Below are 20,704 nucleotides of genomic sequence, written 5' to 3' on the forward strand. Positions count from 1 at the left end.
CTTTGGATAAGGGAGAACCAGGCAGGCTTCTGAAGATGTTGGTAATTTGCTTTGCTCTGGCTGCCGGTGACTTGGGTGTGTTTAGTCTAGAAATCTATCAAGTGGTGTCCTTAATTGTGCAGTTTCTATATGTATGTTGTATTTCAATAAAAAGTTTTTAAAAGACATATGCTGTCACAGAAAGGTGTCCTTGGTAATTATAAAGTGAGAAAAGCAAGTTGTAAAACATCATGCATGATATATGATCCTATTTATATAAATGGAATGATAAACAATAAACTTAATCCAAAATATCTCTCCAGAATGGTGATGATGCTAGGTGGGGAGGATCATTACTTTTGCTGTTTTTTTTTTTTTTTAATATGGAATGCTTCATGAATTTGCATATGTCATCCTTGCACAGGGGCCTTGCTAATCTCTGTATCATTCCAATTTTAGTATTACGTGCTGCCGAAGTGAGCACAATTTTGCTGTTTTTATAACGTAAGTAAATAAATGAGAACAGTTTCTGTTAAAAAAAAAAAAAAAAAAAGCGGGGCTCCTGGGTGGCTCAGCCAGTTTAACATCTGACTGCTGATTTCAGCTCAGGTCATAATCCCGGGGTCATGGGATTGAGCCTTGAGTTGGGCTCTCTGCTGAACGTGGAGCTTGCTTAGGAGTCTTTCTCTCTCTCTCTCTCCCTCTCTCCCTCTCTCCAACTCACATTCTGTCTCTCAAAAAAAAAAAAAAAAGTTATTTAGGGCTACCTGGCTGACTCAGTTGGTAGAGCATGAGACCCTTGATCTCGGGAATGTAAATTTGAGCCCCATGTTGGATGTAGAGATTACTTAAAATCTTAAAAAAAAAATTTTTTTTTAAAGCTACTTTACTGAACTAGTAACTAAAGTCACTTCATTTGGGTCCTATAATTGAGAATGATGAATAATCTTTACATGAATATGTGAAGTCTAGTTTTGATATTTAATAGGTTAGTCCTTCAAAGTGAAAATCTGTTTAAGCTTTTCACCAACTTTGAAATATATTGGTATCTATTTTTTGTTAATTTTTATTATTTTTTTGTTTTTTAAAATTTACATCCAAATTAGCATATAGTGCAACAAGGATTTCAGGAGTAGATTCCTTAGTGCCCCTTACCCATTTAGCCCGTCCCCCCTCCCACAACCCCTCCAGCAACCCTCTGTTTGTTCTCCATATTTACGAGTCTCTTCTGTTTTGTCCCCCTCCCTGTTTTTATATTCTTTTTGTTTCCCTTCCCTTATGTTCATCTGTTTTGTCTCCTAAAGTCCTCAAATGAGTGAAGCCATATGATTTTTGTCTTTCTCTAATTTCACTTAGCATAATGCCCTCCAGTTCCATCCATGTAGTTGCAAATGGCAAGATTTCATTCTTTCTGATTGCCGAGTAATACTCCATTGTATACAGATACCACATCTTCTTTTTCCATTCATCCATCGATGGACGTTTGGGCTCTTTCCATACTTTGGCTATTGTTGATAGTGCTGCTATAAACATGGGGGTGCATGTGCCCCTTTGGAGCAGCACACCTGTGTCCCGTGGATAAATGCCTAGTAGTGCAATTGCCGGGTGGTAGGGTAGTTCTATTTTTAGTTTTTTGAGGAATCTCCGTACTGTTTTCCAGAGTGGCTGCACCAGCTTGCATTCCCATGTTAATTTTTTTTAATGTTCATTTTTAAGAGAGAGAGAGAGAGAGAGACAGAGTACAAGTGGGGGAGGGACAGAGAGTGAGGGAGACAGAATCTGAAGCAGGCTCCAGGCTCTGAGCTGTCAGCACGGAGCCTGATGCCTGGCTTGAACTCACAAACCATGAGATCATGACCTGAGATGAAGTTGGGCGCTTAACCGACTGAGCCCCACCCAGGCGCCCCATATATTGGTATATGTTAATGCAGTTTCTTGTTGGGTGACCTGTTACTGAGTTTGCTCATGGTGGATGTGATGGCCCATTGTTGCTTTGGAAGGCCCCAGTTGTATAACCTCCGTGAATTCATAAACTTAAAGAATGATGGGTTATTGGAGCCAGCAAGAACCTTAGGGATTCATTTGGTCCAGTGGTTTTTAACTGTCTTCCACAGCATCTTAGTGGTTGTCTCTGGGTGGGAGTAGGTAGGGAGAGGAAGATGAGGGGACGTGAAGCAAGTGGTTTTCTGGTTGGGCCTCCAGCCTCTCCCCTTTTCCCCAACAGAGCAGCTCCACTGTGGTCTGTTTTGTTTACCTATTTGGGAAGAGAACTCCATTGCTTTCAAAAGAGGTGGGGTGGGGAGTGCTGATAACCACTAGCTTTCTTTAACCCTCTTGTTTCAGAGATGAGCAAATTGATGCCTGGGGAGGTTGAGATGTGTTTTCCAGGGTCTGTTCATACAGGGTAATTTGTCTGGAACCTGTTTCTGCCTATTGTGGATACTGGACGGATTTGTCCAGGAGACTGCTTCTTTCATGGTCTTCTGATCCCAGCCTATGATCTCTCTCCTCCATCCAGATTTACCCACACACTGGGCCCAAACACACACCCTCTCCATTCCCCTACCACTTACCCATAACTTAGTTTGGAGCTTGATTTCTCCTGAATGTGGCTGGTTCCCATTTTAGCTAGAGACCATCCCTAACCGAGAGGTGGCCATGAAAATCATATAGCTTCTACGTTAGAATAGACAGGGGAGTTCGTTTATCACCAGTTTTCAAAATGTGCTCTGTAGAGCCCTACGGTTTGTGGGGCCCCTTTGGGACAAGTATGGGTTTAGGAGGTAGGGTCTAGATGCAACTTGGACTCCTCAAATAGTAGCTTCAGCTTTATCTATTGCATGTACTAGGCTACCAGAGAAGATTTCTCTGGAAGGAAGGCTTTCTGCTTTGAAAGGAAGGCAGACAAGAAGGAAGGGAAGCCTTTCACTGTAAGGGTGAGGAAGGTGAAGGACATTAGCTGGAGAAGCATTGTGGGATGGTGAAAAGCCAGGTGGACTTGGCTGTCTCAGAGCCTCAATTTCCTCGTCTCTAAACTTCTTTTTCTTTTTCTTTTTTTTTTTAAAGTAGGCTCCACACCCAGTGTGGGGCTCAAACTCATGACCCTGAGATCGAGAGTCGCGTGCTCTACCCACAGAGCCAGCTAGATGCCCCTCCTCGTCTGTACGCTTGGGATGCTAGTCCCCACATGGTTGTGATGAGGCTCAGGATAAGATAATAATCTAAATGGGTGTGAAAGCACTTTCTAGATTGTAACCGCCTAGATCAGTTTGTTCTCCACTGGGAGTGATTTACCGCTACCTTCTACCCCCTGAGTGCAACGTCTGGAAACTCGTGTGGTTGCCATACCAGGGGATGGGGCAGTCGGGGTGCTGCTGACACCTAGAAGGTAGGGGACAGGGATGTTGCCAAACATCCTGTGATGTGCACAGCACCAAAGAATTGTACACGGAAAATGGTACACGGAAAAGAATTGAAGTTGAGAAACCTTGCCCCAGGCTTACGTCTCTATGGCTTACTCTCTATGGCTCCCCAAGCACAGCCCTTTCAGACTAATACTCACACAACACGGGTCATGTATTCATACATCTCTAGGCGCGTACTCTTTCAGCAACTGAAATTGAGGTGAGAAATGAAGGGAAAAAAAAGAAAAGGAATAAACAATCATTAGAATGACCTTAAACAACGCATAGTACATTGTTATAAGGGCCTTAAAAAAACACCACATGCGTGCATATGAGAAGAGTATGGGGTGTGAGGGATATGAGTCAATGTTAATGAACGACGGGGAGCTGAGTTGCAAAATGGTGTGAGGCATGGCTGGGAGAGCTGACAGATTGCAGCGTTTGTTTAAAACTGTCAGAATTTCCAGAGTTGCTTGAGTTGTGTATCTTCAGGTAGGATTTTATTTTATTTATTTTTTTAAACATTTATTTGCACACACCTGCGAACGAGCAGGGGAAGGGCAGAGTGAGACAGAGAGAAAGAGAGAGAGAATGAGAATCTCAAGCAGGCTCTGAGCTGTCAGCACAGAACCTGATGTGGGGCTTGATCCCACCAGCCACAAGATCATCACGTGAGCTGAAATCAAGAGTCAGACGCTTATGTGACTGAGCCACCCAGGTGCCCCTTCAGGTAGAATTTTAAAACTGTTGATTAATACATAACAGCATATATGGGAGGAATTGGAATCTACTGTGTTTACGTCAAGTTTCTTTATCCAACTTAAAGCTGCATTAGAATGCTTAGGGTAATTTATAATTATTGTAACACTCTGACATAATTGTTGACAGATTGGTAGACTTACTTTGACACATGTTTACCAGTTAGAACAACTGTTTCTGATTGTCAGAACCTGCACATGTAAACCACTCAATTTCTGTTTGCTGGATTTTAAATGATTACCCGAAGCAAATGATTTAAGCAACATAATTCACCTTTTACTAGGAAGCTTTCCTGAGAAAGCTGCTACTTTCTTGGCATCATCTCAAATGATTAAATTGAAATCCATTAGTTGTAGGGTTTTTTTTTTTTTAACCATTTTAGCATAGGCCTAACTGTGACAAACCCTGAACTCACGAGTTTATAAATATCCCACTCTCATTAGAAGCGAAATGGTATGTTACTGCACTGGTCATATATCTCCTTGACATTAGACTATATGCTACCAATCTTAGAAATTCCCAGAAAAGATGGGCTGTGACTGTTGAAAAACCACAACTTTTCTCCTTGTTCCTGCTGCAACTTGAAATTCAGTTTAGCTCATAACTTCTATTTCAGAAGACTTTTTTTTCCCTTAGTTTATGAAAACTGAATTCTTGGTTTCTTTATGTATGTAAGTCCAGTGATTTGGGGAGGCTTACTTGTGGGGCTTTGTAGAATAATGATGCCTTTACGAAAGACTGTAGGCCACTACTGGAATATAAGGTCAGCGGGGGGCTATTGCCTAGCCTTAGAGTCTTGGGCACCTTATTAGAGCCGGATTTGAATAGCAGAGAAAACGTTGGTTTCTTACAGAAGGCCCTGAAATTCAGGTGAATCCTTCCAACACCTTTTGCAAATGTTCATTTGGGACATTCCCCATTTGCACCAACAATACCTTCATTGCAAAACCGTTGGTATATTTTTCAAATATTTGAGCCCCTCTTCTGTCTCTGTTTGCCTTTGCCCGTGACTGTGTCTTTCCTTAAGGATCTTTTATCCATGAATCATCACGGTGTGTGGTCATTCCCGCTGCTCAGAAGTTCCTGACCCCTGACCAGAGTCCCGCTTTCACCTGCCCTGCTCACCTCGAATATCGTCCCTTTCAGTTCTGCCTCGCAGGGGATGCAGGGAAGGCAGAGGTGGGGCTGTTGAGGAGAGACCAGACTATGCAAGGTAACATTTTTCAGTCTGATGGACGGAGGAGAGTCGGCGGTCTGGACTTGTCTCCCCCCTGGGCTGCTGTGACCGCTCTGTCCTCGTGGTTTTCCCATCTCTGATGGAGGCTTCTTCACCTCTGTCCCTGTTGCCGCCAGAGAGGGCCGTTGTCAACTGCACATCAGATACATTGTTCCTGCTTAATTCCCTCTCTTGCTTCCCTGCTGCTTATGACAGAGGCCGGGGTCCTTAGTGTGGCACGAAAGATTCTGGCCCCATCTACCTCACACTGGATAATTTGGTAGCAAGGAGCTCCTTGCAGCCCTTTTCCCTTGCCCCTTCTCTAGCCCCCACAGTGGCTGGGGTATCTGCGCACCCTGCTTCTGTCACAGTACCTTGCATTTTGAGTTTGTTTTTTTCCTTAAAGACAAAGATGACTTTATTTTTTTTTTATTTATTTTAATGTTTATTTTTGGGAGAGAGAGAGAGAGAGAAAGAGCGTGAGCAGGGAAGGGCAGAGAGAAGGAGACACAGAATCTGAGGCAGGCTCCAGGCTCTGAGCTGTCAGCACAGACCCCGACGCGGGGCTTGACCCCGTGAACCGTGAGATCATGACCTGAGCCAACACCAAGAGTCAGACGCTTAAGTGACTGAGCCACGCAGGCACCCCGCACTTTGAGTTTCTAATTATCAGTTGGCTCTAACTCTGGACGATAATCTTCCTGGGTACAGGGCCTGGCATAGCACCTGGCACACAGTAGGGGCTCAGTTTGTGTGATTAAGGTAACGCTCATGCATAGTGTTGGCCAGGGTGAATTTGGGAAGGTATTTCGTTTACTTTGGGGAGTCAAAATTATTGTAATAGCTTTGTGTATCTGTGAGGGGGCAATCAGGGACGTGTCCTTGGGAGTCAGGCTGCCTGGTTCAAATCCCAGATGTGTGACCTGGGACAAGCTACTTAACCTTTCTTTGTCTCAGTTTCTTGGTCACTAAGACGGGGCTGATAAAAGAAGTTTGCTGTGAGGATTAGATGAGGTCATTGAACCCCGAAGACTTAAGTGCTTAGTGAATGCCTTTCACTCATGTCGTGTGGTGTTCCTGAAGATGTTGTACGTGTTGTGTTTTTACAGCTCAGTTATATTTTAGATTCAGGGAATTTGGTATTGGGGCGCCCGGGTGGCTCAGTTGGTTAAATGTCCGACTCCTGATTTTGGCTCAGGTCATGATCTCACGGTTCCTGAGTTTGAGCCCCGCATTGGGTCCTGCGCTGGCAGTGTGGAGCCTGCTTGGGATTCTCTCTCTCTCCCTCTCTCTGCTCCTGCCCTGCTTGTGCTGTCTCTGTCTCTCTCAAAATAACTAAATAAACTTAAAAAGGGGGGGGGGGATGGAATTTGGTATTAAAAGTTATTTGATGGGGGCACATGGATGGCTCGGTCGGTTAAGCCTCCGAATCTTAGTTTTGGCTCAGGTCATGACCTCACGGTCCTTGGGGTCGAGCCCTGCGTCAGGCTCTGCACTGATAGCACAGAGCCTGCTTGGGATACTGTCTCTCCCTCTCTCTGCCCCTTCCCCACACACGCTCCCTTCCTCTCTCTCAAAAATAAACATTTAAAAATCAAAAAAAAAAAAAAAAAAAGGTTACTTGATGAATGTTATAAATAGCACCAGTGTTTTTCTAGTTATCCAGGTAGAAGTTCTCAGCATTTTCTTCGACAGCCTTTCCCCTTTGCAGCCCCCAAACTCCAGATCCGCATACACACACTTAATCGGTTCTTAAGTCCTGTAAAGTCTGCCAGCAAAATGTCTCTTCCTTTCCACGTGCCCCTGCACACTTTAGTTAGATGAATCTTACTCAAGCACGGCCTCAGTCACATTACGTATCTTAAGAAACTGCCTGCTGAACTAAGAGCTGTCATGTTTTGGTGCCTTCAGAATGTGCCCTATTCCTTCCTAGCCAGTATTCTCATTCATGTTTAACCTGTCTTTGCCTCAAGTCCATATAACCTTGTAACTGAAATAGAAGCACTGGGTAACAGTTCCCACTTTGCAAAGAATAAACACTATGTATTGGAGTGATGTACTCCAGAGGTAAATAAACGTATCCCCTGTGTCTTGTGACTGTAGATGAAGTAAATGTGTAAGGAAAAGGAGTTAATGGGTCTTGTTGCTCCATGGAATTTTTCCTTTGAGTCAGGAGTCGGTGACGACAAACATAATGGCTATAACAACGTACGTGTCGGGTGTCCTGAATCCCCGGTTCTTCCATTTCCTTTCCCAAAGAGGAGAATCCAGTTGCTGATACTGATGGGGATGGGCAAGAGGGATTGGGGGTGTTGGGAGGGGAGGGACTCACCAGAGAATTCCCTTTTGAGCAGTTGGGATGAATTTGGATTCATTTTATCAGCCCTCCGCCCGTTTGGATTCATTTGACCTCTAGCCAGCGCACAAAGGGAAGTACTTCCCGGCTTGAATTGTTGACTCTCTGTCATTGATTCTAAGCGATTTCAGGTTTTTGTTAGCACTCCTGAAAAGTCAGACATCTGTGGTTTCTGTTCTTTCTTGAAGGGCCAAAGAGTAGCACAGTCATAAATTACCCGCCAAGATCCAGAAACACAGTTATCGTAAGTAGTGATAGGCCAGGTGCCCTGCTCTTCTGCTTACCCAAAGGAAGGAGCCACGTGTGTAGGAAGGAGCCATGACTTTGGAGTCCGACAGCCTGGGTTTGAACTCTCCTTTTTTAGTTGTGTGTACTTGGGTAAGTCGGTTCCACTGAACTGTTTCCTCTTCTGGACGATGGGACCATAATACACCTTAGCAGGTGCCTCTGTGGGTCAAATGAAATAATATCTAGAAACATAATACAGGGCCTGGCACTCTGTAAGTGTTAGTACCTCCAAAGCACCCACCCCCAAAAAGATGTCATGCAGTGCGTTCTTTATTGTGTTTCTTGAAACGTAGTAATTCTGCATTTTTTCCAGTCTCTCTTAAATAAAGTCTTCAGAGCTTTTTCTCATTTTCCTACATGCTATGTCCACATATGAATTTATTAACTAGTTATATGTCAGCAAAATGTGGGCCAAACCTGTTTCTTCTTCTGTGCCTTCTTGGAAAGTCCTATGACTGTCAGAATTCTGAAGTTGGATCGTGTGCTACATACACACATTCATTTAAAAGGACCCTTTTAGTGAGTTTGGCTTCTCTGGAAGCAGAGCACATCAGTAATGACTTCCACATTTACCTTCCCTATCTTGACTTCTTTCTGCTGACTGGTTTGCTCGTTCTGATCAGAATCCCGGAATTGATGTCTACCCGAGAAAGTCCTACAGATGTTCCTTCCAGCCCCTGTCTAATCTGGAGAGCCACAGGAAGGTGGAGGTCTTGTCAGATAGCCACCTTCTTCCTCTGTTTCCCACATACCCTACAGCGATATTGACTTTTGAGAAGCTGATTAACACACACTGACTTTACCATCTCTGGGTCTTTGGCCCGGCACACTCTCTTGGTTAATTCACATGACTTGGCATTGACACGTGGACACCTGGGACAGTCCGTCTTTTGCTCAAAGCATTAAGTAACACAGTTTGGAGCTGACTTAAAACTGTTTATTTATTTATTTTTTCCTCATAAATTGGGCCCTGAGCATCTTTCATAAATCAGGAATGTTTCTTGGGAATGTAATTCTCACTAAACTCAGTCCCAAGGGTGCTTCTCTATAAAAGCACATTCTTGTTTGTTCTGTCATAACAAATGCATTGATGATTGTAATAGCATTGATAGAAACATGATTGAACAGGAAAGCATGTCCATTATAAACAGATCAGTTTGATATTAATCCAGGTTCAAAGCATAAATACAGCTTTATGAAACACAAGATAGCTCTAGGAAAATCTTTATTATATTTGAAGCAAAATGTTCTAGTTAACAATGAGTCTGAAGGAATCCCATTTATTTATTTATTTATGTATGTATGTATTTGTTATTTATAATGTTTATTTATTTTTGAGAGAGAGAGAGAGACAGAGCTCGAGAGGGGAAGGGCCAGAGAGAGAGGGAGACACAGAATCTGAAGCAGGCTCCAGGCTCCAAGCTGTCAGCACAGAGCCCGACACGGGGCTTGAACCCACGAACTGCAAGATCGTGACCTGAGCCGATGTTGGATGCTCAACCAGCTGAGCCACCCAGGCGCCCCAGAATCCCCTATTTTTAGAAAATGTATGTCACGACCTGATATGTTCCTATACAAAATTGCTGATGCAATTTTGCAACTCCCACTCAGAGTTGGGAGAAAGGTTGTGACTTTCAGCTGTGACTCACCCACAGTGTGGTCTGTAGTCAAGCCAGTGGACTGTATTTTAATAGAGGATGAACTATTATGTGACACTTTTGACCTGTTTTGAGTTCCATTAGACAAGTAACAGAACTTACTACCACTTACTGAATTCGAATTCGGTCCCAGACACTGCCAGATACCTTGTATTTTCCTGATACCGCAACTCAGTGAGGTTGTTTTTTCTCGATAGCCGAGTGGGGCGAGGCCAGGCGACGTTAGATAATTGAGCTGACGTCAGAGAGCTAGCTGTGGAGCAGTGGTTGACTCAGGCCCGCCTCGTGATGGCACTGGTCCTCTTGCCACGCCACTTAGCGGGAGACGAAAGCCCTCCTTGTTCTAGAGCCTTTATCTTTTCTTTCAGACATTTAAGAACAGATTTGCTTGGCACATGGCTTCTAGGGATCTTAAAAACTCGTGTGGAATTCCTGAAGCTTCTCATATTCACAGACTGCCAGTTGCAATGGTTCTGAAGTTTTTGCTCATACATTTTGATAGAAGTTATAGAAATTAAAATGGAGTTGCTTTGCAGTTTCGCTTAATTTTTAGGTACAGGTCATATGTTAGTATTGATAACCATACATTAAGCTGATGAATTTAGGAGCTTCATTCAAAGTGTTAAATGTCAGGCGCCTGGTTGACTCAGTCGGTTGAGCGTCCGACTTCAGCTCAGGTCAGGATCTCGCAGTTTGTGAGTTCGAGTCCCGCGTCGGGCTCTGTGCTGACAGCTCAGAGCCTGGAGCCTGCTTCGGATTCTGTGTCTCCCTCTCTCTGCCCCTTCCCTGCTCATGCTGTGTCTCTCTCTGTCTCTCATAAATGAATAAATGTTAAAAAATTAAAAAGTTTTAAATGTGAGGCGCCTGGGTGGCTCAGTCCATGAAGTGTCCGACCTTGGCTCAGGTCACAATCTCAGCGTTTGTGGGTTCGAGTTCTGCGTGAGGCTCTGTGCTGACAGCTCAGAGCCTGGAGCCTGCTTCGGATTCTGTGTCTCCCTCTCTCTGCCCCTTCCCTGCTCATGCTGTGTCTCTCTCTGTCTCTCATAAATGAATAAATGTTAAAAAATTAAAAAGTTTTAAATGTGAGGCGCCTGGGTGGCTCAGTCCATGAAGTGTCCGACCTTGGCTCAGGTCACAATCTCAGCGTTTGTGGGTTCGAGTTCTGCGTGAGGCTCTGTGCTGACAGCTCAGAGCCTGGAGCCTGCTTCAGATTCATTGATTCTCTCTCTCTCTCTCTCTCTCCCCCCCATCCCCCGCTCACTCTCTGTTTCTCTCTCTCTCTCTCAAAAATAAATAAACATTAAAAAGGGGCGCCTGGGTGGCGCAGTCGGTTAAGCGTCCGACTTCAGCCAGGTCACGATCTCGCGGTCTGTGAGTTCGAGCCCCGCGTCGGGCTCTGGGTTGATGGCTCAGAGCCTGGAGCCTGTTTCCGATTCTGTGTCTCCCTCTCTCTCTGCCCCTCCCCCGTTCATGCTCTGTCTCTCTCTGTCCCAAAAATAAAAATAAACGTTGAAAAAAAAATTTTTTTAAAATAAACATTAAAAAAAAAAAGTAAAGTGTTAAATGTAAGTCCACTTATCCTGATGAGCACTGAGTAATGTATAGAATTGTTGAATCACTGTATCGTACACCCGAAACTTCTATAACACTGTATATGTATATATTACACTGTATATGTATATGTTAGCTATACTGGAATTAAAATTAAAAACTTACAAAAGTGAAAAAAAGTCAGAAGAATAAATAAAAATGTTAAATGTAAGCCAGAGTGAGATCTTAGTTATCATATGTTAAGTTATTGATAAATAAAATGGGTCCCTGGTCTTTTTTGCCCCCCTGTGATCTTTCATAGAAATGCTTCGTAAGTGAATTTGTGAGAATTTGTTTTTGTGTGACTCCAGACAACGAGCTATTCCTCCTTAACTGCAAAGTCCGTTGGCAATTGCAACTTTTACTGGGTTGATTCCGCAGGAGCAGGCATTGCCCCAGTTTGTTCTGTTTAGGGGCTAACATCCAGAGTACATTTCTATCCCCAGACTGCAGTGAGATTATGTAGCCTGCTTGTTAATTCTTGCTGATTGTGTTTGCTTCTTAATTATTGGCAGTGAAGTAAAGCTTCATGATACGTGGCATGGTGAGAGCAAAGATTTTTCTAAATAAAGTTGAAACCAGAAATTGTCTGTATGTCACAGTAATGGCCATCAACATATATTGATTTTCTCCCCTTTTTGACACAAAATGTGGCTTAAGGCATACGCAGGTGCACTGCGATTGGTTGTTGTTCTTTTAAATTTGTTACCAAATCTGCTTGGGCATAAGATAGGGCAGTATTTTATATGTCATTAGTGGGAGCGAGTTCCTTGTTTTGTTATTAAGATAGTATCAGATGAACTATTCAGGGATTGCTCCTTCCTAAAAATTTGGGTTTATCTACTAGCCGGTTTTATGATGTCCTTTTGGGCACTGAGCATGCATTGAAGTGCAGGGTTAGATTGATTTGGAGTAATTTCTTTTTGAAAGAATTTGTGCCAATTCTTTTTCCTCTCCAAAAGAAATGGTTTCGGAGCACGGGCTCCTTGCCTAATGTCAATTCCATGAGGCTTCTCGTGTGTGTGTGTGTGTGTGTGTGTGTGTGTGTGTGTGTGTGTGTGTTTCCTTGCCCCCCCTCCTTCCCCTCTTAACTGGACTTTGCCATGAGGAAGATGTGTACCTATAATCAGGCATTTCTTTAGGTTTATTTGTCATTCCAGACAGCATTGACCAAACGAACAGGCTTGAGTGGGGGGAAGGCAGTTATATAAACCTTATTCATAGTTAAATATTTGCTTCCAGGGAAGGTGAAAAATGCTTTGTACTTTTTCCTTTGGCTTTTTTCCTCTAAGAGAGCTTGTCGTGCAACAACACAAAAAAGTGGCCAAAGGCGGAGAAAACTCTTCTCTTTTCTATGTTGGTTTGTTTTTATTGTAAGACCAACCTTTCATGTTTTATTGTTACGAACTTTAACGTGGCCTCGAGGTGCCGATCTTTAGTGGAAACAGCTGCAGAGTTGGTGTCCCCGGATCAGGTGGGACTTTCTTTGAAGCAACATGTTGCTTTTAAAAGAAATCCAGCATGTGAGAACTTGAGCCTGTGAAACTCATCAGCGGCTGCACCGTTGCTAATCTCTCAAATAACCGAGATAGCTAAGTTTAAGTAAAACACTGGCATTGAAAAATCAGTTTCTGTGTTACTTTTTTTTTTTCTGGAGAGAACAGTCTTATTATTTTGTGTCTTAAAAATATAGAAACGGAGGAAAAAAACCACTCTTAAGAATTGGAGGTGTAGCAGCCCAGTGTCAGGCCATAGAGCACCCTCCGTCTTTTGGTCAGTCTGAACTGTGATTTTGATCTCCTACTTGCAGGTGGATGCCTTTGCTGGGAGCAGAACTGGGTGACTGGACATATACCTGCACTTAAACGTGTAAAGATTTCCTGTTCTGTATGGGTGGATGTTGAAACATTTCCCATCTCTGATGAGCGATGCTGGTAGCAGTGTGTTACCATCATTCTTGGTCTACTACTTGGAAAAGTGGAGCATCAGAGAGCTTTCTTTCCTTGGGGAAAAATAGGAGAGACAGGCATGGAGTCAGAGGGACAAGAAAAATGCTGGAATATTTTCCTTTTGGGCTTTTGATTTGTTTGCCAAAACGTTGCCTTCCAGATGGAGAAGACCGAAAGCTCTGATTGTAAGCCATTATGTTTTTACTGGCCTACCTCCCCATCCCATTGCCCGGTTTGAAATCTGTAAGCCAGTCCAAATCCTTTACCTCATTTTCTAGTACCAATTTACTGTCTTACTCATCTTCCAGCTGCAAGGGGGTGAGGCAAGTTGCTTTGAAATTGAACCCTGTGCCATTTTATAAACCAGGCAACAGCATTTTCTTGCCAAGGAGTACCAATCGCGATCGCTCCCGTTCCCTGAAGCTCGTGAAGCTCATCTACCAGGTAGACTTGTGTCTGTGACATGTGTGACAGGATTAGTCCGGGAATGAATCTGAACAAGCCCTTGTGGCCTTGTGTAGACTTGTTAGTACCCTGGTTGCCTAGCGTTCTGGGCTGTTGTGTGGGAAGCACAATTTGCTTTTTGGCTGTATCTCACTTGACTGGCTGTAGACATCTCGACACTCCCAGTTTTCCCTTGGGAGGGAGTGATTGTTTAGGGGTTTAAACCGTAGGGGACTCCAGTGTCAAGGCACAGTGGGTACGGTACGGTGGCTTTGGAGTCGGGCAGACTTGGGCCCAGTTCATTACTCTGCCGCTAACCAGTATCCTTGAGCAAGTTATTTCCCGCATCTGAAAAATGGGGCCTAATACCATATCAAGTTGATGTTTGGTTTAAAAGAGAATTTAGGGGCAGTGGCGAGAGAATGTTGGGTACGTGTGGGCAATACTAAAATGTTAGTTCCTTTTCCTCAAATGATGTCAACTTTGAACAGGTTAACTATTGTGGTCTGTAAGCTCACTAATTTTCCACCATTTTATTAAATTATATGGAAATTGGGGTGACATGAGTGATTTTCAGATACTGCATTTTATTTTTAATTTAGAGAGGGAGAGAGAGTGCAAGTAGGGCAGAGGGGGGAGGGAGAGGGAAGGGGAAGAGAGCAGAGGGGGGGAGGGAGGGAGGGAGGGAGGGAGAGAGAGAGAGAGAGAGAGAGAGAGAGAGAGAGAGAGAATGAATCCTAAGCAGGCTCCACTCTCAGTGCAGAGCCCTACACAGGGCTCAGTCCCACAACCCTGGGATCATGACCTGAAATCCAAGAGTTGGATGTTCAACCAACTGGCCACCCAGGCACCCTGTAGATACTGCTTCTAATTTATCTTTTAAAATTGTTAGTATTTTTATTTATTTTATTAAAAAAATTTTTTTTAATGTTTATTTTTGATAAAGACAGAGCACGAGTGGGAGAGGAGTAGAGAGAGGGGGAGACACAGAATCCAAAGCAGGCTCCAGGCTCCGAGCTGTGAGCACAGAGCCCAACACGGGGCTCAAACCCACAACCCATGAGATCATGACCTGAGCCACCCAGGCACCCCTGTATTTTTATTTATTTTTTAATGTTTATTTATATTTGTGAGAGAGAGCACGAGCAGGGTAGTGGCAGAGAGAGGGAGAGAGAGAATCCCAAGCAGGCTCCGCGCTGTCAGCACAGAGCCAGATGTGGGGCTCTATCTCATGAACCACGAGATCATGACCTGAGCTGAAACCAAGAGTCAGACACTCGACCGGCTGAGCCACTCAGGTGCCCCAAGATACTGCTTTTTAGAGTTGAGCACCGAACCTAACGCAGGGTCTGTTGGACAGGGCAAAGTAATGATTTTTAATTAAAATTCCTATCCGTGTAGGATTTAGTCATGAGAAAGAAAGCGCCACCGTGGCCACGTATATGTGGCAGGGGAGAATTATCAGAAATCACTCCGAGTAAGTAGCAAAAGCAGTTTCTTCAGGCCACTATCAGCCGGGTGGCTGCTTGGGTGGATGAAAAATTATGTGAAGGAGGTTGCTTGTGCTGAAGTTCTGGGTTTGGAGCAGAGAGGTCAGGCTGGTCGACCGAGGAGTACTCTGAGTGTTTCCACTGCAGTAGCCTGAAGTCATGATTAGAGAAGAAGCTCTTGGAGTTCCAACAGCACAAACTGGAAAACTGTGAAGGCAAAGTGAGGAACGGGGGGCTTTTTTGTGGTGCTTAACTGTAAAGAGGTTGGTTGGGGGCGCACTTGGACCCTGGAGTAGACACTCCGTCAAGAGCATCAGAATACTTTTGAAAGGTCTGAAAACAATTGGCAAGTCTGAAAAAATTCAAAATCAGAGTTTGGTTCTCTTCCTTGGTGTGTGTAACTTTTCTGATAATGGCAAAATGAGTTTACCTCAAAGTCTGGGATGTGTATCATTGCAGTACAGGAGGTGATTTTTTGCCCCTAAAAATGTACCACATTTTAGGTAAAACATTTCCTTTAAAGGTTCTACATTCATTTTAACATATCTTACGAAAACAATATAGCTAGCACTCACAGCTATGATTATACCAATGTTATTATTTATTATTGAAGTTCAGGCCATATTTACTTAATTAAATTGTGCACTGATTTTCTTATCTTTTTTTTTTTTTTTGTAAAGAAAACGATTGGGGCCCCTGGGTGGGTCAGTCAGTTGAGTGTCTGACTTCGGCTCAGGTCATGATCTCGCGGTTTGTGAGTTCGAGCCCCACATCGGGCTCTGTGCTGACAGCTCGGAGCCTGGAGCCTGCTTCAGATTCTGTGTCTCCCTCTCTGTCTGCCCCTCCTTTGCTCGTGCTCTGTCTCTCTCTGTCTCAAAAATAAATAAAAACATTTTTAAAAATTTTAAAAAAGTTAAAATGAGAAGATCAGCTCTGTACCAAGTTTTTTTTTTTTTTTGTACTATGTTTTATAGATGTTCACATTTATGAAAGGTTCATTTTATTTTTGTCACGTTACTATTATGAGACTGAACATGTTTTTCCTCCCTCTTTGTAGGTACTGGTTTTGGATTAGGACTGGTTTTCTCACTTACCTTCTTTAAAAGTAAGTGTGACTTTTATTGCCTTTCCAACATAATGTCCTAGTGTGTGCATACACATAGCAGGGACGCTTCTGGAGGGCACATCCACATGGTTGCCAAGCATACACTTACGGGTTTAGGGAGGCCTCTGTCAAATATGCTAGACAAAGAATGTGGACTCAAAAGAGGTCAGAATGGGCTGGGCATCTCTAGACTTTCCCCTGGGCATTGAGTCAGGGTGCCTGATATCTTAAATATGATATCATTTGAAAAGTCTGTATTTTCTGCCAGTGAGTCATTTGGCCAAATCTGCACGCTCAAATATTTCAAATTAATTATACTTTTTTTCTCAAGGAGGTTGAAAATGAGAGTCCAACTGGTAAGAAAAACAAGTGGGCCAGAAAAACACATGCCTTTTAACCAGAAACGCTTTCGTTCTGTGTAAGAACTTCTGACGTTGGGATATTGAACAGAAGCCAGAGGGGTCACTTTGACCCCTTTTCCATGAAAAACTTGAGCGGGGGGATACATTACTAGAGAATCACAATTAATACCTGGTGCTGATATAAAAGAATCATTTACAGTCTTGGCTTAAGTAAGCCTCACAACTTCCTGTCATCAAAATTCAGTTGGTTCAGTTTAAAATTCAAGCACCTTACCGGAGGGTGGTATTATTTCTGATAAGGTTAAGAAATGAGTTAAAATGAGCAAATGATTAGAACTGATGTTTGTTAACTAACTGGAATTTAAATAAAAGTTTGGGGGGAAAAAAAAGAACTGGTATAGAAAAGTTAAGATTTCGACCGTGTCTACTGTTTTCCGTGCTGTACCACTCATGAAGACCTCAAACCTAGCAGCATAGGTACCAGGTAATTATTTGCTAAATTAATAGGTTCACTAAAGGACTCCCTTTCCTGGTTTTTGGCCATTGATTAAACATCGATAGAAATGAATGGCATGTTGTAGGTATCAGTAGGAGGCATGCTGAATATTTATGGAACCCTAAGCAATGTATTTAAGCCAGACAAAAAACTTTATCTTCTCTTAATCGTTCTCTATTTGGATTTTCCTTTTTTCTGCTCACTAGGAAGAATGTGGCCCTTAGCCTTTGGTTCTGGCATGGGATTGGGAATGGCCTACTCCAACTGTCAGCATGATTTCCAGACTCCATACCTTCTACATGGAAAATACGTCAAAGTACGTACAGAATTGATATTTCTCTTTCTTTTAAAAGACAAAGCGTTTCTCCTGAGTCTCTGAAGAATTCTTTGGAGCACATATACTTAATAGACTGTGCGTGTCACCGAGCTCCTGGTTGCTCTTTGGCGTCTCGTGGTGTTGACCCCGCCTGGGTGCCTAAAGTCTCTCCTTCCCCTGTCCCTCGAGACGCACTTGTACGTTCACACATAGACTCCCTTGCTAGCGAGTGCAGCTGAAGAACCTGCCTGGAAATGTATCGTCACGGTAAAGTGGATTTGTCTTCACTGCCTGCCAGTGGCGCTCACGTGCGACATCGTGGAGTGCCCCGTCCACGTCTCACACACGCTCGGGCGAAACCCAGCAGCTGGGACTCAGCCACGACTCTGCTTTTTATTGAGGAGGGGAGGTTCTCGATTGTAATAAGTCCCAGTGATTCTGCCAACACCCTTGTCTACAGACGTTTTTACTAATGCGGACACGATGAAAAACTGTAACGTGCCTTGAGAGGGAAGAAAGTAGCACATTTCCTAAGGGTCTCGTGTGTCGCAGCCTTCCCGTCGCCTTACCGTGCTTACCGAGGGGTTTAGGGGAAAGGATCTCGGGAGGCCGGGTGCTCAGGGATGCGGGTGTATCTAGTTATGTATCCCCATGGCCCAGAACGAAGTAGACGCTCAGACAAAAGTGAAACGAAGGAGTGAAGGAGTGACATACACTGTATAACCCATTAGACGTGTTCGTGGCCCCAGGCTTCCTAAGGCAGAGTTTTTGCAGCAGCACCAGCTGCAGTGAAGAGTGTCCCGTTGCCTGGATGTGTAGGATCGTCTCCTTCCTGGGTCACCGTGAGCTAGAGTCCGTTGATCTGGGCAGCCTTGGGGGGAGGAGGCGGGGGAAGCCGGGACACCCAGGCGTGGGTCCTGGGCCACCACCCGCTTGCTTCCTGTGTGATCTTGAGTTTTTGCCTCTGAGATTCTGTCTTCCGTCCATAACAACAGGGTGGTAATTTCTACCCAGAGGGTTGCTGTTAGAATTCAGCGTGAACATGTTTGTAAGCCGTGAGGTGCTGTAGAAGGAGGCACGTTGGTGGGAATAGTTGAGGCCGAGCGAGGAAGGGTGATTGGTTGGCTTAGCCGTTGTTCCACCCTGATAACAAGTAGAGCAGAAAACGTGGTGCAGTGGAGTGTCCCAGTTCTGGTCAAAAGCTGTAGCCGCAAGGGTCACCGAATCCCAGATGACCGTACCCGCCACAGCTCGCTAGCCTCTCTCTCAGAACCTGCCCAGACTGTCAGCTGCCTGCCCGAGCGACCCGTGTGCGCATGCTCACCGAGAGTCGGGAGCCGGGGAGCCTGGCTGCCCTGTCGCCTCCCTCCATGTTAGTGAGCCATCTCCGCAAAGCCAGGGTGAGGTAATCAGAGGGACAGCGCAAGGAGAGGCACAGCTGCGTGGCACCGAGGCTGACGACGGGCAGTTTCCACTGCTCCCTGACCCTTCGCTTTCTTGGCACTCGGGCCGGATTTGGGAGAAGAGAACGGAAAGGAACAGGAGAGGAGCTTCAGGGCTTTTAATTGTTTAAAAGACTCTCTTTGTTCCGAACTGAGTTGTCATGGGTAATGGCTCAGGCGTGACTATATGCATATTATACATTTAATGGTGGGGAATTACTGTGGAAAATATTGTTCCGATTTTACAGCCTCGTGTGGATTGCTCCAGCACGGCCTTGTAACTTTATCTGAACTTGAGTCTGTGCCTCTCTGTGCTGTCATCCTCCTCTCTCAAGAGAGGAGCGCGGCGCGGGGCTGTTGCAGGGCAGTCGCTCTATGGTGGTTGCCTGTCGGGTGCCTGCGCTGCCTTGTGGGCCCTCCTCGGTGCCCCCGCTTTCTGTGCTTTCTCTAGCCCGCCCTCCCAAGAGGCTAGTGGGAGAGGTTTTACTGCCCCTCGCTGAGCAGGTGAGAAAACACAGAACTTACTGGGGTTGAGAAGCTGGCCAGAGGCCCCCTCATTAGTAGGGCTGCTTGATTCCAGAGCCACGCTCTGTCCGCTCACCTGTGGCGCACCCTTCGAGGAGTTGTAGGAACGGTTGTCCAGGTAGCGACTAGGCAGACCTGTTCTTTCCCTCACTCCTCCCTCGAAGATTAGGGAGCTGCTCTCAAGAGCCTGGGAGGGGTGTTTATGGTCCTCTCGTGAGACTGTTTTAGTTTTTTTTTTTTAATGTTTGTTTATTTTTGAGAGAGAGAGAGCACGAGCAGGGGAGGGGCAGAGAGAGAGGGAGCCACAGATTCCAAGGCAGGCTCCAGGCTCTGAGCCGTCAGCACAGAGCCCGACGCGGGGCTCGAACCCCCGAACCGTGAGATCGTGACCTGAGCCGGAGTCGGACACTTCACCCGCTGAGTCACCCAAGCGCCCCCTCGTGAGACTGTTTTAAAGCAAGCTGGGTGTTGAGGTTTGGGCCCGTTGGTCCCTTGGGTTAGAGATGGCTGTCAAAATGCTGTGTGCGCACTTCTAATCAGAGCGTCCCTCCTCTGCAGGAGCAGGAGCAGTGACTTCCACCTGAGAACATCCCAGTGGGAGGAAAAGAGAAATCCTGTCTACGCCTCAGGAATACTGAAGTGCCCTGGAGTCAGCTGACATTCTTCTGTAGCAAGGTTATCAGTAATGCTTTCAACTCCAGCACTGTTTATGTATTTGAAACCAAGTCTGTTTCTTGTTTTGTATTTTCTCTCTGGAAATTGCGAGGAGGTGGTCTTAAAAGAAATAAATTAAAAATAGGCAGCCCAGCGCATTGCCTGCGTTTCTTTGCCTCTGGTCTTTGAGCAGGAGGAGGACTGTATTTGGACTGCCAGCAGCTGTCGCCTTGGGTCCCAACCTCCCAGCCTTGCTGAAGCCACAGCCACCCTGCAGCCCGTCGTTCCCCCGCCCCACCATGCGTAGTTTTCGGAACCACTTCTACCTCGTGTAATGGGTGCGCGGAGGTTGCTGCTGGGTTGTCTGCTGACGATGACAGACGTCTGGAGGAGCCTTGCCTTGCAGGAGCAGCTCTTTAAGATCTGTGTGTTATCCTCACCAGGGGACCCGGCAGGGCACGTCTCAGTGTGCCCAGTGCGCGAGGTCAGAGAGCTGGCTGTGTGGAAGCAGACCGCGTCGGTGGCTCACTCCATCAGCCACAGCTGATTCCCACAGCTTCGTGGAGCTGGACACAGTCTGGGCTTCAGCTCTGGGGGCGTTGTCCTGGGGGGCGGGGAGAACTCGTGGCCGGCCCACCTGGCTGGAAGGCCACGTTTGGGGTTGAGTTAGC

At 45.2% G+C, this 20,704-nt stretch overlaps 1 protein-coding gene and 1 non-coding gene across 2 annotated transcripts in view; one reads left to right on the top strand and one right to left on the bottom strand.

The window, feature by feature from the left end:
• MICOS10 (mitochondrial contact site and cristae organizing system subunit 10) overlaps window positions 1–20,186 on the top strand; it is a 35,071-nt gene extending 14,885 nt beyond the window's left edge. Inside the window, exons 2-4 of the mRNA XM_045475883.1 lie at window positions 16,191–16,238; window positions 17,303–17,412; window positions 19,938–20,186. Coding sequence (XP_045331839.1) covers window positions 16,191–16,238; window positions 17,303–17,412; window positions 19,938–19,952 — 173 coding nt within the window. The 3' untranslated portion in view covers window positions 19,953–20,186. The remainder of the gene's footprint in view (window positions 1–16,190; window positions 16,239–17,302; window positions 17,413–19,937) is intronic.
• Window positions 357–463, bottom strand: LOC123600165. The gene has a single exon (XR_006713539.1). It is a non-coding gene; the product is annotated as a U6 spliceosomal RNA (small nuclear RNA).
• Window positions 20,187–20,704: the final 518 nt, after the last annotated feature.

Source organism: Leopardus geoffroyi, chromosome C1 (genome assembly GCF_018350155.1).
Source record: "Leopardus geoffroyi isolate Oge1 chromosome C1, O.geoffroyi_Oge1_pat1.0, whole genome shotgun sequence".
Lineage (NCBI taxonomy): Eukaryota > Metazoa > Chordata > Mammalia > Carnivora > Felidae > Leopardus > Leopardus geoffroyi.